This window comes from Neovison vison, chromosome 7 (genome assembly GCF_020171115.1).
Source record: "Neovison vison isolate M4711 chromosome 7, ASM_NN_V1, whole genome shotgun sequence".
NCBI lineage: Eukaryota > Metazoa > Chordata > Mammalia > Carnivora > Mustelidae > Neogale > Neogale vison.
Window position 1 is genome coordinate 176,651,693 of NC_058097.1, and position 18,794 is coordinate 176,670,486.

Sequence of the window (18,794 nt, forward strand, 5' to 3'; positions counted from 1 at the left end):
ACTCAGCCATAAAAAAAATGAAATCTTGCCATTCCTCACAACATGGGTGGACTAATGGGTATTATGCTAAGCAGAATAAGTCAGACAAAGACAATTCTATAATTTCACTTATATGTGGAATCTAGAATAAAAAACAAATAACAAATAAACAACAATAACAAAGAGAAACACATTTATGAATATAGAGAAAAAATTAGGGGTTGCTCAAGGGGAGAGAGGTGGACAGATGGGCAAAATAGGTAAAGGAAACTAAGGGGTCCAAACTTCCAGTTATAAAATAAGTAAGCCCACAGGAATGAAAAGTACAGCATAGGATATATAGTTAATACTATTATAATAATATTGTATGGTGACAGATAGCATATGGTTATCATGGTAAGCATTTTGTAATGTATATAACTGTTGAATCACTATGCTGTCCACCTGAGACAAATATGTCGACTATACTTTAATTAAAATTAAAATAAATAAAAATAAATAAATTAGGTCTTAAGGTACTTTCTTTGGGTTTTAAATTCTTTCCCAAGTGTCCTAAAATCAATTATATTGTTTGATCACAGTTCACCTTGATAACTTAGGTTGCTTGGGTACAAAAAAGTGAAATTAATAAACCACATTTCAAGGTTTCCCATAAGTCTGAATCTCAAGAAATTCTTTCAGTGGTTTCTAATATTGTAAAGTTGTTTTCTCTAATATTTTATTTTATTTTAAGTTTTATTTATTTTAGAGAAATAGAGAGTGAGCTGGGAGAAGAACAGAGTGAAAGAGAATATCCTAAGCAGATCCCACACCCAGCATGGAGCCCAAATGGGGCTTGATCCCACGAGCCTGAGATCAGAACCCCAGCTGAAATCAGAGTCAGATGTTCAACCAACTGAGCCACCCAGGTGCCCCTGTTTTCTCAATATTTTAATATTTTGATCTGTCTTGTTATAGCCCTTGTAACAATGACCTTTTCAACCTCAGTGAAGACTTAAACATGCATCTGTTAGAGGGAAAGTTCTACTCACAGCATGAGAAAAATTAAAGTAACAAAGTGTGCTGGAGAGTATCAGATAACCTCATGCAAGTTTTATTAGATTTTTGAAAGTGACTCCCCAAACATGAATCACTATATCCATTTATAAGTATATAATAAGGGTGCCTGGGTGACTTAGTTGGTAGGACATGCAACTCTTGATCTTGGAATTGTGAGTTCAAGCCCCACATTGGGTTTAGAGAATACTTAATAATAGCACTGGGATGGCTCAGTCAGTTAAGTGTCCAACTCTTGGTCTTAGCCCCGGGTCTTGATCTCAGGGTTTTAAGTTCAAGCCCCACTTTGGGCTCCATGCTGGGCATGGAGCTGACCTAAAAAATAAATAAAATACAATAATTAAATTAAATTAAATCTTTTTTTAAAAGTATATAATACATTCTAAATCCAAATTGAAAATACTTTGTCTTCTATTTTCACTATTAATGGCTATAATGTACTACTGCTTTTGTGTAACCTAAAACTATTGAAAGAACGTGGATTACATGATTACAAAATAAAAAGAATATCTTTTCATTGCTGTTAACACCCTGCCTCTGGTTCCGCTCAATTTTATCCTTACCTTAAAGATTTATTTACTGGGACGCCTGGGTGGCTTAGCTGGTTAAGTGGCTGTCTTCGGCTCAGGTCATAATCCCAGCATCCTATGATCAAGTCCCGCATCGGGCTCTTTGCTCAGCAGGGAGCCTGCTTCTCCCTCTGCCTCTGCCTACCACTCTGTCTGCTTGTGCTCACTCATGCTCTTCTCTCTCTCTCTGACAAATAAATAAATAAAATCTTAAAAAAAAAAAAAAGATTTATTTACTTATTTTTAGAGAGAAACAGAGAGAGAGGGAGAGCATGTGAGCCTGAGTGGGGGGAGGGGTAGAGGGCAAGAGCGAGAATCTCAAGCAGAACAGAGAGGGGTAAGGCCAACTCTGGGCTGGATCCATGACCCTGAGATCATGACCTGAGCCAAAATCAAGAGTCTGATGCTTAACCACCTGAGGAGCCACCCAGATGCCCCTATCCCTACTTTAAAATTGGAAACTGTAATCCTAGTCCTAGCCCAACCAACTCATTTTCTTTGTGACAACAAACATATTTAAAGAGCTTCATGTGTATATAAAGACAAAGTTGTACTTTCCTTTCAGTCTGGAGAACAACTTTCAAACATTGTGACTAATTTGCCTTATCTAATTGCTGTATCAAGTGATGTGTGTTGCATTTAAAAGGCAAATATCTAATTGACTAACTTAATTTGACAAATTGGCCTTTACTGGATTACGTCGGAGGTTCTCAGCCTTCATTCTACCCCACACATGACCAATAATGTTCTCATGAGCCACGAAGTCCCATAGGCATTCACAGAATTGTGTGTGTTTCTTGCATGCTAGCTGCAATCCAATTTTGGGCAATTTTTCAGAAATGTATTGCTACTCTTTTTCTCAAAATCAGGAAGGCATATCTGTTTATGAGTAAGACTGAAGTTACAAGAATAATCCCAGACCCTCTAACTGATGATGAAAATATTCACAATATGAGTGCTTTACCTAAATAACAATGTTCTTGCAATGTATTTCACAAATGCTTATAAACTCTGTCATGTGGAGCAAATCTATCACCTCCAATCTGCCTATTTGGAGGGTATCAGTGCAGGAGTTCAGTTCCTGACCAACAGCATGTGTTCTCACAAGTCAGATACAATTCTCCCTTGGAATATCTAAGCTGGAATAGACCCATGGCTGGGACTGGTCCTTGCCACTCAATAAAAAAAGGTAATAATGCTGGTGACTCCAAATGTCACTCTTCCCACCTTCCCTCTCACTCTTTTGGGTTAATTTCTTTAGAAATTACTACATATAAGCTCACCTTGGATTCCTATCCATCGGCTGGAAACTTTACTAAAAATGCTTGTACAGCAATATTCAAAATAGAAGAGAGAAGTTATCAGAAGAAATTGGAGTTTTGTCTGTGACTTTAGACAGAAAGGGGAATGAAACGTACTTCCTGACATGGGCATGGGATCTACCCTTGTGTTTTTAAAGATACTTTACTGACACAGTTCACCTCTGAGTAGCAAAATTCTCCTATTGGTCACTTTATTCCATGTGACTTTGTCTCCAGGGATTATCCTTTTACCACCATCACCACCCTCTTTGTCAGAAATATTAACAGGAAACAATTCAGTACATGTTCTTCCTTAGCCAGTCTCTCTCATCACTATTAAGATTCTATGTTTGGTCCCATAGAGCCTCCTCCTTTGGTTCCCCATGTTCTTGCTCTTTCTATTCTTTATGTTTAGTGCTCAATTTCTTAATATTAAAAATCTATTTCTTAAAAGTTCAGTGAAGACCTCTGGAACAAATTATATTCTCTAGTTACTAGTGAACATTCAAATATCTAAATATCCTTCTCCAAAGTTATAATTTCCCAATTAAACTAAACTAAATGTGAGCTATTTAAAGATGGTCCCATTTATTTCAACTAAAATTTCAATGATTTAAAAAATTATTTCAAATAGCGCTGTCTTAGTGTTTAAAAAAAATCAGTCAAGTAAAATTACACAGCTTTCTAACTCTAAGATCCCTCTTTTCATTGTGCCAAAATATCAGTAAAAATGTTTGTGCAAGCCAAGTTTTAAGAGTTAAATGAGTTTAAAAGCCAGGATTAGAAAATCAGATACTAGAAATTAATAATGCATCAGCAACATTGTCATTCTCTCCTACTTTCAGGATGAAAGATCCTTAGAGCGTTTAAGCAGTGCCAACCTTCAGGAATCATTTTCTCAGAGTAAATTATCAGTGGTATGAATTAGTATCAATACAAATTTCTGTCAAAAGCCCTGAAATGAAGCCACTACTTGTCAGGTCATTCTTATAATTCACAATTATTTAACAGTGTCATCTTGCTGTAATATTAAGGTTAATTAAAATACCATTTCCACTCATCTGTACCTGTTAAACTTGCTAAAATATTATTTTTACAAATTCACATTTTGTTAATCTCTTTCAGCCTAGGTTCCTTCTGATACTGAAATTTAAAGCCATCTTGCTGTAAAACCAGACTTTTTGACAAGCAGCTGGGAAGAGATTTTCTACAAACTCTTTTTCGTTTAATCTCTTAATAGTTCTGGGAGTTACCTCTAACCATCGGCATATCTGGTGCAAAGTTTGCAGTTTCTGGAATGGTTACCATGGAGGTGGTGTGGTTACACAGTCTAGAGCCTCTGGGTTTGGAATGTCCCTACCCCAGTCCAAGTGAGGGGGCTCAGTATCACCCATGGCCAAGTGAGCCAAATCGACAAGCCATTAGATCCAACAAGGCCCTTCTCCTCAAAGACATGTTTTTATATGTTTACATTCAGAAATATAAGCCCTGATTTATACTTTCCCATAAACCATTTTCAAAAGGTCTTCTGTGGCAAGGGTCAGCAGCCTACATATCGTGGGCTAATTCTAGCCACAGCCTGTTTCTGTATGGCCATGGCCTAAGAGCTAAGAATAATTTTTACAATTTTAAATATTTTAAAAAATGACATCAGCATTAGTATTATTCATAGTTAACCAAACTCCATGGTCCCTTGATACTGCCCAAACCTTACACTGACCTTAGGAAATAAAATAAGAAAATCTCCTTACATTCATAGTAATTCTCTTAGTGGCCTACTCAATATTCATTTTTTGCCTCATCCTTGCTGTCCTGATTTTGTTTAGAGGTTCACTTTTACAGCTTTGGACTTAAGGTAAGCTATAGTTACCTTGATTGATCTAGGTCAATCATGGTGGTCCTATGCCTCCTGTCAGTTTGGGAGTAGGCACAATCTAGTTCTGCCAATGAGACATGAGAAAAGGCTTCTGGAAAAGGCTTCATCATTCATAAGGAATAGATAGTCTTTTTCTGCCACTGGTCAAAATTGTACCAGGCTGTGTACCTGGCCTGTTACCAACATATGAAGGAGCATAAAATCCAGAAAATTAAAAATAACATCACTGGAGGGTACCTGGCTGGCTTAGTTGGGACAGCATGAGACTCTTGATCTTAGGGTCATGAGTTCAAATCCCTTGTTGGATGTAGAGATTACTTAAATAAAACTAAAAAAAAAAAAAATCTAACTGGAGGTCTATCATGCTATGCTTAAAACTATCCTACTCCTGGATTTCTTGCTTCCTTTTTGCTTAAGTCTGTTTAAATCAGATTCTGTTATTAGCAGCTATCATCCTACTAATAGAAAAAAGATGTTTTTAACCCAGCTTCCTCAAATGAGGAACACTGTTTCAACTAACTCAATGGGTATTTGTACATCAAATAGATTACAACAGTATTCACTATATAAACCTAAGAAGAACATCATTAAAAACCCAGAGAAGAATTTTAAAAGAAATTTAGCAAGTTGAAAATAGTGAAAATTAATGGATAATTATGAAATTCATTGGATTACTAAAAATATTTCACCTTTGGCAATTAATTGTACTTGTTTAGTAGAAGAGAATACAATTCATCATGAATACTTTGAGAAAGGGAATCTGTTGTTATAGATTTTTTTGCTAACTGAAAGACTGTCAAATACATTGTGAATCTTCAAAGAATTAAACTGTAATAAAATGTACTAAGCATAACTCTCTGCTAAGACCAATATTTTATAATGACTTACAATAAAAATTATGATCATTATTTCAACCTGAAGATGCCAGGAGACTGGGATGAATTTGTACCCATCTTATTAAATAACTTAAAGGTATTTTTCTGAATAAATCCTGGAAATAAATTTATTGGCCAGTTATTTGTCTTTTTCTCATAAAACTGGATGAAAGAATGCATGCCAAATCTAGTTATTTGCTCTTACTAATAATGAACATCACTATGATTTGTAAAAGCAATTATTTCTGGTGAATTTGAAATGTAGGTGTTCTGGCATTTTATTATTAAAATGTGAATGGGAAGTAGATAGCCAGAGGAAATTTTCCGAGTAATCTATTAAAATATACTCTTGAGATATTCTATACTTAATTGATCTCTTCTTAAAATAAATAGCCCAGATTACTTTAAAATGTTAATAATGCCAAACATACTATTATTTCCTTTTTTAAAAAAATATTTTATTTTTTTAAAGATTTTTATTTATTTATTTGACAGAGAGAAATCACAAGTAGGCAGAGAGGCAGGCAGAGAGAGGAGGAAGCAGGCTCCCTGCCAAGCAGAGAGACGGATGCAGAACTCAATCCCAGGACCCTGAGATCATGACCTGAGCTGAAGGCAGAGGCTTAACCCACTGAGCCACCCAGGTGCCCTATTATTTCCTTTTTAAAACTATTATTTTAATGTACAATTTACATGAAATAAGTGGTACCTATTTTAAGTGTACAGTTTAATGCAGGTAGAAAAAAATGTATCTGAGGCACCTGGGTGGCTCAGTCGGTGAAGCGTCTGCCTTCGGCTCAGGTCATGATCCCAGGATCTCTGGGATCAAATCCTGTGTCAGGCTCTCTCCTCAGCGGGGAGCCTGCTTCTCCCTCTTCCTCTCCCCCTGCTTGTGCTCTCTCACTCTCTCTGTCAAATAAGTAATAAAAAATCTTTTAAAAAAGAAAAAAAATGTGTCTGTGTAACCACCACCACCATGATCAAGATATGGAATATTTCCTTTATTCTCCAAAATTTCTCATGCTCTTTCCCAATCACTATTCAGTACACTTGGCCCCAGGAAACCACTGATCCCTAGATCAGTGTTCACTAGAGAGGTGTTATCTGTTAGACAATTTCACATAAATGGAATCATATAGTGAGTACTGTTTTGTATCTAGCTTCTTTCATTTACCACAATATTTGTTCCTTTTTATTGCTGAAGAGTATTCCTTGGTGTGGATATAGCACAATTTGTATTTTGTTTTTCTTAAGGATTATAATTCTATAGTTTCATTAAGTCAAAAAATAACAATGTAGTATAAAGCTTATATTTAAGCCAAGTTTTCGCAGAAACCTAACATGTGCCTAAAAAGATTTTACAATGGAGTTCTAGATGCAGAACTATATGATGTGAAGAACTGATGGATATCATGATTCAAGGCAGCATTTTGGGTATTAGTTAATTCTGAGGATTTAAAAAAATTTGTTTTGTTTTATATTTTAAAGTGAACCACTGCTCCAGTATGAAAGTTTAAACTGAGACCAGGGCTTTTGAAATTATTCAAATCTTGAAGTGATTTCGTGAACTTGTACTGTTAGTGACTAAATCTGGCCATCAAGAATGATTTCAGAGTTCAAAGTTCAAATAACAGACTTCAGGAGTTTTCTACCCTAAGACCAGGGGCACTTGCTGCCTGCTCTTAGGGTAGGCAGAACCACCTGCCCATGTATATGCTCCAATAAGATTTTCTCACTTTGAACAGTTTCCATCCCCAAAATGACAACTTTGGTAACTTATTAACTGGACTAGTTTTTTTTTTTTTAAAGATTTTATTTATTTATTTGACAGAGAGAGATCACAAGTAGGCAGAGAGGCAGGCAGAGAGAGAGAGGAGGAAGCAGGCTCCCTGCGGAGCAGAGAGCCCGATGCGGGACTCAATCCCAGAACCCTGAGATCATGACCTGAGCCGAAGGCAGTGGCTTAACCCACTGAGCCACCCAGGCGCCCTAACTGGACTAGTTTTTTATTGGGAACAGCATTAAGCTCAGGCAGGGAACACCTGGGCTTATAAATTTCAGGCATTTACAGTTTTTAAATAGCCTCTCGCAGCCTTCTTTTAGGTTGCCAATGGCTTTTTTGGAAAAGATAAAATATTCTTGACACACCATTAGTTTATTCTTTTCATTGCTTCACCATTTCCCCAATCAGGCTCCAAATTTAACAAAAATGATCCTACCCATCTCTGGTTCTTCCCACCTCCATCCTCCCACTCCCAAATAATATGCCAGTAATAGCCCAAATCTACACGCACGCTACACTGTAAAAATGCAGAGTTAACACTGCTGGGGAGAAGACTGTGGGTTGTGCAGATGCACTTTGAAAATCTACAGTATTTTTTTTTCTCCCACATACCCATTCTGTAAATTTTGTCCTTCATGGAAGGCCCTTTGTCCTTCTCAGCAAAGTACATAATGGATCTTCTTGCAACACTTCTCCTTCCCCTTTACTGGGATAGGTGTATGCAAACTACACAGCATGGAAAGGCTTTAAAGCACTTTGGCTGCTGTAGGGCACAGAAATGATACTGACTCTTCAAAGGACATCTTTTTTCAGTCTTTTCCTTTTTCTTCTCTATACTTCAGTTTGGATAGCTTTTCTTGCCCTGTCTTAAAGTTCACTGATCTTTTGTTCTCTAATGTCTAATCTGTTGTTAAACCCATCTGATGGATTTTTTTTTTCCTTTTAAGATATTGTATTTTTATACAATGGAATACTATGTAGCCATCAAAAGAAATGAAATCTTGCCATTTGCGATGACGTGGATGGAACTAGAGGGTATTATGCGTAGCGAAATGAATCAATCAGAGAAAGACAATTATCATGTGATCTCCCTGATGTGAGGAAGTTGAGAGGCAACATGAGGGGTTTGGGGGGTAGGAAAGGAATAAATGAAACAAGATGGGATCGGGAGGGAGACAAACCATAAGAGACTCTTAATCTCACAAAACAAACTGAGGGTTGCTAGGGGGAGGGGGGTAGGGAGAGGGTGGTTGGGTTATGGATATTGGAGAAGGTATGTGCTCTGGTGAGTGCTGTGAAGTGTATACCTGGCGATTCACAGACCTGTACCCCTGGGGCTAGTAATACAATATATGTTAATAAAAAAATGAAAAAAAATTAACAAAATACCAAAGCAGATTAAATGTAGAATCTTCTAATAAGATAAGCATAAAATAGATTTGCACAAATTTTAAAAAGTATTTTCTCAAGAAATTGTTTTTGTCTTGAAAAATATAGTTTGCATTAAAAAATGTTCTCTTAAAAAAAAGATATTGTATTTTTCAGGTCTAGAACTTCCACTAGTTCTATTTTTAGTTTCCATTTCTCTTCATGTAATATTCATTTTTTTAAAAAATTCCTTCACATATTTACAATAGCTTTTGAAATGTCTTTCACATTTTGTCTTTGTCTTTTACTAGAGTACCTGGGTGGCTCTGTAAGTTAAGTGTCTGCCTTCAGCTGAGGTCATGATCCCAAGGTCCTGGGATGGAGCTCCACATCAGGCTCCTTGCTAAGCTGAGAGTCTGCTTCTCCCTTTCCCTCTGTCCCTTCCCCCTGCTTGTGCATATTCTCTTTCTCAAATAAATTTTTTTAAAAAAATATTTTTTTTATTTTTAAAGTGTCTTTTACTGTTAAGTCTATATGGGGGCTCTGTTTCTATTGAACTGACTTTTCTCCTGGACAATGATTACCTTTTTGGGAATCTTTGTGAATTTCCCACATGTTTAATAAAATCTCTCTCCTATGACACGTCAAAACACAAATGTATTCCTACCCTTATTTCCTTTTCACATCTCCATTAGTTGTTTTTTCCCTTGTAGTTAGTTGTTTCTACCAAGCCTTATGGAGTTTACCTCGTGCATGAACAACTTAATATTTAGCCAAAGATATAAGGGGACACCCAAGCAACTTTTAGGAAGTCTTATCTAAGTAGTTCCTTAATTTATAGCATTTCATGGAAAATTCCAACATTTCCACCTCCCACTACTTTGATGTCTTTCTCCTCAGCTTGTAGAGACCACGGTACTTTTCTTGGATTTTCCCTCCTTATACCACAGTTTTAGGTATAAAGATGGGGTACATTGTAGGACTCGCTTCAACTTTTCCTCTCTCAAGCTTGACTTCTCATGATGCAATATCTAAAAATCTATGTTTCATATATTTTGTCCAATCCCAGTTGTTTAAAATGGGATGGGTAGGCGTGCCTTGGTGGCTCAGTGGATTAAGGCTCTGCCTTCAGCTCAGGTCATGATCCCAGAGTCCTGGGATCTACTGGCCCTCTGCTCAGCAGGGAGCCTGCTTCCTCCTCTCTCTCTCTACCAGCCTCTCTGCCTACTTGTAATCTCTGTTTGTCAAATAAATAAATAAATAAATAAATAAATAAATAAATCTTTTTTTAAAAAAATAAATAAATAAAATGGGATGGGTATTCTGATACTAGTTATTCTGTTATGACTGTGAAGAGATATTGCACATTTTTTCATGGTTATGTTAACTCATTTTTAAGTGAGGACACGTAAGAATTAAAATGTCATAAAAAACTGGGTGCCTGGGTGGCTCAGTGGGTTAAGCTGCTGCCTTTGGCTCAGGTCATGATCTCAGGGTCCTGGGATAGAGTCTCAGTGTTGTGTTCTCTGCTCAGCAGGGAGCCTGCTTCCCTCTTTCTCTCTCTGCCTGCCTCTCTGCCTACTTGTGATCTCTGTCAAATAAATAAATAAAATCTTTTTTTAAAAATGTCATAAAAAACTAACTTGTGGCACTTTCCTATAATGGAGAAAATCTGAACTAGGAAAATGGGTTCTTGTCCTAGCCATTCCAACTGATCCATTTTGGATAGAGCAGCTAACTTCTCTAAGTTTCAGTTTTCTGAGTTGGTTAATTAGATGAGCTCATAAAATCTGTGATCTTAATATTAAGGATTATCTGTTGTTAAGTATTTATTGTAATGTAAATAAATCTGCAAACTGTAAATTCTCATTTGCTTTTATTTCAGCTGATGAAATTCACATTCCTGCCCCACACACTTAGGATTTTATTTAAGAAAATAAATTCTGATTACCAAATAATTATTTATAAGATTCAAAAATAATACAATTGTATAACACTGAAGTTGAAAATAAATAGAAGACACTTGGCCTCTTGAAAATAAACTCCAGTATCAAATTCTGTATTTAAAAAAAAATCAGCTTTCATATCTTAAAATATGATATTAATCCCTAGTCTGTACACTAATTTTTAAAACAATAATAGTTTTATTATTTTATATATTAGTTTATATTAGTTTTAATATTTTATCAATGGGTTTTTCCTCATCTACCATAAAAAGCTCTTTAAAGAACTTCTAACATACTAATTATGCATGACCTCCCCTGTCGGAATCCACAGTGAGCATCCTTAATCAAATTTTGTTACTCCAGGTGCTCCCTTTTGAATCTCTTAAAATATTCTCTAAATTCCTTTACCCACACTATCGGAAAAATCTGTTATAGTTACTGATCTGTGTGTGAACATTCCATGATAATGCTATTATGTTGTATTTTTTTCAATTGACTTATACATTTTAAACTTAAATATTTTCTTGAAGGCTTTTTATGTTTAGGTTTACTGAGTCATTTTCCCGATTAACAAATGTGAGCATCATAAAAGTCTGGATTTTCTTTTGATTTAAGGGTGCCCTTGATTTATTTATACCTTGACCGTCACATATAAGATATTCTTTCAATCTTCATGTTGTTTTTAGAAGTAACAGGGAAAAGTCACTATAATGAAATATGTTTACGTATAAATAGTAAGGGAATATTTATTTCTGCTAAGTTAGAGTTGCAACATGGACTACCTTCTGCTAATCTGTAGAATTTTTTCTCTTCCTAATTTAACTCCCTGCATCAGTTCTAAGCTAGCAACTAGTAATCTAATTTCCCATAACCTGCTTTCTATGTCATATAACTTATTTCTTTCTCATGAACCACAACACAAGTATAGGAAAACAAACAAGGAATCTATGAAGATTTCCATTAATTAGTAAATTTGAAGTTTTAGAATACCAGAACAGGAGTTCTCAAACTTAGTGAGGCTAGGAATCTTCTGGACACATTGGTTGAAGTTCAGATTCTCAGGCCACACGCTCAGGATGTTCTTAATTCATAGGCTTGGCATGAGGGCCAACAGTTTGAAATTTTAACGCATAGTCTAGATAGATGATTTTGATCATCTAGATGCAGATGTTCTGTGGACCATACTTGAAGAAACACTGAAGGTCCTTTATCTGCAATAAGTATCTTATGTCTAGAGAGATGACAGAAAAAAGTATTCTGTTTTCACTCAAGTAGATTGAAACTATGTTTTCCAAATCAGATGTACAAACCCCAACATACTGGGCAAAACTATCCACTGGGCTAGGAAGTAGATATTAGAATTATCTTTTCACCTAAAAAAATCAGCTTTATCGATATTAAATAAAAGAATGATACTTGGCATTTTAAAAAAGAAAGGGAGAGAATCAGAAAGGAAACTTCAGTAAAGTAACAAAAATTCTGGGAGCTAGAGGGAAAATACGTAGTAAAGGATTTATTTAGCAGACCAGAGACTTCAAAACGGAAGCTAGCAGAAGTAAACTTGCTTTGTACTGCAAAACCCCAGAAAGGTTCTCATAAATTGGAGCCATCAGATAACTCTAAAAAATAGGCTGAAAATAAGTTGACTATTACTATAAAACGCAGTTAAGTCCCCAAACCCTCCTTGAACACCAAGCATTCAGTTAACTATACTTTTGCCATCAGAAGAGAAGACAGGAGATTTGGTGTCTGGAGAAGCTAAACCACAGGAACCCTGAAATCAGAGGCACCAGGCAGAGCTGAGAAAGAGGGCAGCTTACTGAAAAGAGGGACACTAAATGAAAATCTACATGCTGAAAGTACAACTCTCAGCCCCCTTATCCACTTGGCTACGAGATTGCTCAAACTGGCAGATTTTTGCTGGAGAAACTGATTAGTCCCAGAGTAAAGACAAACACTGAGAATTAGCCACTCCCCCACCATAAAGAAAAATCCTAGTCAAAACACTCTTCCAATGCAACCCATGTCTCAGTAAGACATTCTTTTTTTTTTTTTTTTAAGATTTTATTTATTTATTTGACAGAGAGTGATCACAAGTAGCCAGAGAGGCAGGTGGGGGTGGAGGGAGCAGACTCCCTGCTGAGAAGAGAGACTGATGCGGGACTTGATCCCAGGAACCCAGGACCCCGAGATCATGACCTGAGCCAAAGGCAGAGGCTCAACCCACTGAGCCACCCAGATGCTCTCAGTAAGACATTCTTATACTCAAGAGCTTTTCAGTTGGTGTTGAGCTCTTCCCATAAATACTAATGGAAGATTAACCCATCTTTAAGAAAACTCTGAAACATGAAAGACAAAAAACAAAACAAACAAACAAAAACCAAATACTTAGAAAATAGAGAGTAAAGGAAGCAGAAACAAAAATATTCATTGGGTTAGAAGGTAAAGATAAGGAAATCACTCAGATAAGAAAGTTCAGTTAAGAAGATTCAACATATATGGGGTGTCTGGGTGGTTCAGTGGGTTAAAGCCTCTGCCTTTGGCTCAGGTCATGATCCCAGGGTCCTGGGATGGAGCCCCGCAGCAGAGAGCCTGCTTCCTCCTCTCTCTCTGCCTGCTTCTCTGCCTACTTGTGATCTCTGTCTGTCAAATAAATAAATAGACTCTTAAAAATAAACAAATAAATAAATAAATAATCTTTAAAAAAATCTTAAAAAAAAAAACAACTTTTGAACGCTGGGAAACAAAGAAATAATTCTAAATGTTTTTGGAGGAGAAGAATTAAATGCAAGTCACCTGCATTTAAGGATGAGAAATCAGTATGGTATCAGACTTCTCAATAGCAACACTGGAAACAAGAAGCAATGGAGCAATACCTTTAATATGTGGAGGAAAGAATGATTTCCCAAGATCTCAAAAAACTAATCTCCCATGTCCTTTTTCTTAGAAAGCAACAAGATTATGTGTCTAATAGACTAAATGAAGACAGAGGAGCATTAGAGAAGTAGGGGAGAGGAATCCAACAGAAAAGAGCGGAAAAGATAATCCCCAGGTTGATAGTCCAGGGAAATCCCAGAATATAGGTTAAAGAGAACAATCAGTTCAAACTGGACCAAGGGGACAAGGTACTTTTTCATTGTTTCATTCATTCATTATCTTTTTCATCGTGTTCTTCACCATTGCAATCTCATGCCATTATGATAGCACATACAAAACAATGCAAAAAAACAAATAAATAAGACATAACTATTAGTGCTGAGAAAAAAAAAGATTTATCATAAAGGAGATGATATTCTAGATAACAAAATAATCGGTACAGTTAATGCCACTTCTTTGACAATGACTCTAAGAGATAATTGATGGAAAATAAAACTTATCCACCAATCACAATGCTAGACTTAAAAAGTTATGTACCTGGAGCAAATATTTTTCATTTTCCATTAACTTTGTATCTTGTGCCCCAAATTATTCTTAATCCTTTTTTTTTTTCTTAAGATTATTTATTTATTTGTTAGGAGAGAGAGACACAGAGAGAGTGGGAACACAAGCCGAGGGAGTGCAAGAGAGACAAGCAGGCCTCCTGCCAAGCAGGGAGACCAATGCAGGGCTTCATGCAGGGCTTGATGTGGGGCTTCATGTAGCACTGGATCCCAGGACACTGGGATCATGGACTGACACAAAGGCAGATGCTTAATGACTGAGCCACTCTGGCACCCCTTAATATCTTTTTCAACCCCTGGATACATATGTTTAGCCTATTCCTCACAGTAGCAGGTGCTGTATTATTATTAAACCATACCCAGTAATTCTAAAATCATCTAATTCAAGTTTCAAAGAGATGGGCCATAGTTGGAATATCCCAAGTTTAGTAAAGAAATATATCACTTTTGCCCTCATGTCAAACTTCTTAATTACTTAACCTTAAGTAAATGATTTCCTTCTGCTTTGGCACTTAAGATTAAAATATAGTCATTTTCCTATGGCTCCATCTGAGCTCAGAGAAGACTTTTATGCCTTAACCAACTTACTTTACCACCATCTTCAATAATTTTCTCTTTGTCCCACTGCAATAGCCTTCACCATAGTAGAGTCTTTTACAATTTATTTCAGTTTTTTTATTACTTCATAATAATCTAAAAATAGCTTCTAATCCCTGACATTCCTAATATTTTATCATAAAAGAGAAATACTTTGTGTTTCTCCTATGACAATGCCACTTTTTTATTCCTATTACTGTCGGTAGTTGATCTATAAATACGGCATTATCTTGTGATTATTAATAAACTTTCAAAATGTAAATTTTATCTACAAAATAATTAGGTAGACTTATTTTTCTCTTCAAAAAATTCTATTGATAATCAGGGCCAGGATTCTGTTGCTTCCTAATCTTTACCTTGATTGTATAAATGGTATTTATTTCTTAAGTATTTTTTATTTGAGGTATATAGTGGAAATACAATATTATATAGTTTCATGTGTACAACATAGTGATTTGACAGTTCTATATATTACGCAGTGCTGGCCATGATAAGTATAGTTTCCATCTGTCATCACACAAAGTTAAAACATTATTATTGACTATATTCCCTATTTAATCAAAGTGATATTTAATCAAAACGGTACAAATATGTGTATTACTCAATCATGTCCTAAGTTTTATAAATTGTGAAAATTCTTTAAATTTTACAAATTGTAAGGAGAAAAAAAATAAGCTAAAGAATTGCTTGATCATCCACTTTTAAATAAATATCTCTCTGGAGTCAAAGAGCAAAATAGCAGTGACATTTTTACTTATACTCAACCTTTCATCTAAGAACATGTAATCTTTAAAAGTGACTATTACCTCCATTTTACCACCAAGGCATAGAATTACAAAGATTGAACTGAAGTGAACTCAAGAGGTTATCTAATCTAGGTTCTATCTCCAAGAATGACTGCATTTTAACAATCCAAGAGATGTGTCCCTCTTCTCTAGTTTTCAAAATCTCCAGGGAAGATGTTACAACTTGCCTTAACAATTTACTCTGGTGTGTAATATCCTTGTTTAACTCATAATCCAAATCTGAAGATAATAAGGAAATAAAACCTGTTTTCTTAGATTTTCAGTAAACACTTACCCAGTTGTGGTTATAAAGTAACCACAAAAATAAGAAGAGGAAGAAATAGATATTTCAATAAGAACAATTCCCAGTATCTATTTAGTCAACTATTCACCCGTTTCAAGCAGCAGTCATTTTGAAAATACTATGGCATAACAAAATGATTTATACCTATCGATTTCATAACAAATCTCTCCCTTTAGTAAAAGAAATAATTTCTAGTAGTTGTATATTTATTAGTTCTAAAGATAGGAATGGCATATATTTATTGGGAACTTTCTGAGTGCTGTACTCCATGCATAAAACCATACTGAATTTTCCTATCATTTCTGTGAGGTAGGCATTATTGTTATCCACATTTTTTAGATGAAGAAATGGAGGCTCGATGGGGCACCTGGGTGGCTCAGTGGGTTAAGCCGCTGCCTTCTGCTCAGGTTATGATCTCAGGGTCCTGGGATCAGGCCCCGCATCAGGCTCTCTGCTCAGCAGGGAGCCTGCTTCTTACTCTCTCTCTGCGCCTGCCTCTCTGCCTACTTGTGATCTCAGTCAAATAAATAAATAAAACCTTTAGAAAGAAAGAAAGAAAGAAAGAAAGAAAGAAAGAAAGAAAGAAAGAAAGAAAGAAAAAGAAATGGAGGCTCGGAGAAGGTAAAGTGTCCAAAGTCTCATAGATTCAATGACAAAGCCAGGATTAAAACCTGGACAGGTTGGTTATGTTTCACTGTCTCTCTAATATATATGTAATAAATTTTAGTTGGTATTATTAGCCTGTTTGGTAAAAAAAAATCTTTTTCTTCAAACTCCTATTAGTTCCTCCATATTTTTGTCAGATCAAAGATGATCTGGGAAATAAACGTACCCCCTAAAAAACATGCATTTGTATGACAAAATTTGTTTCTTAAAGTTTACTTGATTATTACATGACTTTTCCTTAGACCCATCTAAATTTGCTTTTAAAAATGCATGTGGAGGGCGCCTGGGTGGCTCAGTGGGTTAAGCCGCTGCCTTCGGCTCAGGTCATGATCTCAGGGTCCTGGGATCGAGTCCCACATTGGGCTCTCTGCTCAGCAGGGGACCTGCTTCCCTTCCTCTCTATCTGCCTGCTTCTCTGCCTACTTGTGATCTCTGTCAAATAAATATATAAAATCTTTTAAAAAAATAAAAAATAAATAAAAATGCATGTGGAGGGGTGCCTGGGCACTTGGGTGGCTCAGTGAGTTGGGCCTCTGCCTTTGGCTCAGCTTATGATCTCAGGGTCCTGGGATCGAGCCCTACAAGGGCTCTCTGCTCAGCAGGGAGCCTCCTTCCCCCACCCCTGCCTGCCTCTCTGCCTACTTGTGATCTCTCTCTCTCTATCAGATAAATAAAAATCTTTAAAAAAAATGCATATGTATACTTTTAAAAAGGAATCTTAGTTATTTTCCATTTTACTTACTCATTCCAGAAGCAAGGGTTCTTCTAGGTGGTATTATTATTATTATTATTATTATTTTAAGATTTTATTTATTTGAGAGAGAATGAGTATGTAAGTGTTAAGGAGGGCCAGAAAGAGAGGGAGAAGCAGGTTCCCCACTGAGCAGGGAGCCAGCTGTGGGGTTCCATCCCAGGACCCTGAGATCATGACCTAAGCCCAAAGCAGATGCTTAACTGAGTAAGCCACCCAGGTGCCCCTAAGACTTATAATTTTAAAAATGAAAAGGAGAAAATTTTAGATTTGAAGCTAGATCAGATTGGCTTCAACCTAAATGTTTTACAAAATATTTAATACCAACTAGAATGTTCTCTAAGTGTAAGCATAACTTCTAACTAGGTAAATGGCCAACTGTATGTTAGCCAAAGAAATCTTGTTGCTTTATTAAGGTAATTTATGATGTTACTAGAGTAAGCATGCTTCTAAACAGCTGAAGTTTTGCATTCTTTATAATACCTTCTTAATATTTCAGTTTATTAGTTGACACTGGTATCTAAAAGAAAGAAACCAACACATTTCAAAAGCCATGAAAATTTTGAAATTTAATTTGCATTTTAATATTTCATATAACATTACCTTTTTTATTGTTTCCTTTCCCACTGTAATCTCATGCCCATCTTGTCCCATGCCATTCTTAAAGAACAGAATTCGGACTGAGGTCTTCTCACTAAGTCCCTTCATTCTAAGAGAAAGATCAGGTTTGGTTTTCTGTCTTTTAACATCAGTAGGAAGCATCAGCCCATTCATTGTCCAAGTTACTTTCTTCATTAACAACAGATGGTCTAGAAGAGAATTTTTTTTAAGTCAAGTCAATATTTGGCTTCAAAACTAGAAATGGACACATCATACTTCCCCTCCCCCCCCTTACCTATATCATATACACTGGCCAGTCTCCATTTAGATGCTGGTTTTCTGAAATGCTACCACCAGCTTCCCACTAACCGTGACATAAGCTGTAGCAAGCTGTCTGCTCTGATAGCCTGCATAAATCATCATTTCTGAAGGGAACAGATGTTCAGGGTATGAAAGAGTAATACCACAATTTAGTCCTAATTAAAATTCACCTTAGCATGCCTCTATCACTGATCCAATGCACTGGGCTGAAAGGGCCCACTGAAAGAGTCCAAGGTCCTTTACTTACTATAAAACAATATGAATCTTGAACTTTTGTGTTCTTTAGGGTCGGGAGAATGCTTTTTTTCCTCCTTAATATGATTTATTATCCATGTTGTTTTAAAGATGATGACCTCCAAAGAATAACCTTACACATAATTCTTCTCCTGTGACTAGAATGAAAGCGCCTTCTAGGACATCTTTGGTGAGAGAAGCAAAATATTTCACTAAAAGTGAAAACCAGCTCTGCATTAACAGTTTACTTTGACCTATACATTTTCAAAGATATGTGCAGGAATTTAAGTTTCAAAACTCCCACTCATATTAATGGGAGTGAAACTAAATTACAATGTATGAC

At 36.1% G+C, this 18,794-nt stretch overlaps 1 protein-coding gene across 1 annotated transcript in view; it reads right to left on the reverse strand.

Moving 5' to 3' along the window:
• Window positions 1-18,794, reverse strand: part of DCDC1 (doublecortin domain containing 1) — a 439,829-nt gene that overhangs the window by 362,734 nt on the left and 58,301 nt on the right. Inside the window, exon 8 of the mRNA XM_044259009.1 lies at window positions 17,900-18,105. Within this exon, the coding sequence (XP_044114944.1) occupies window positions 17,900-18,105 (206 nt within the window). The remainder of the gene's footprint in view (window positions 1-17,899; window positions 18,106-18,794) is intronic.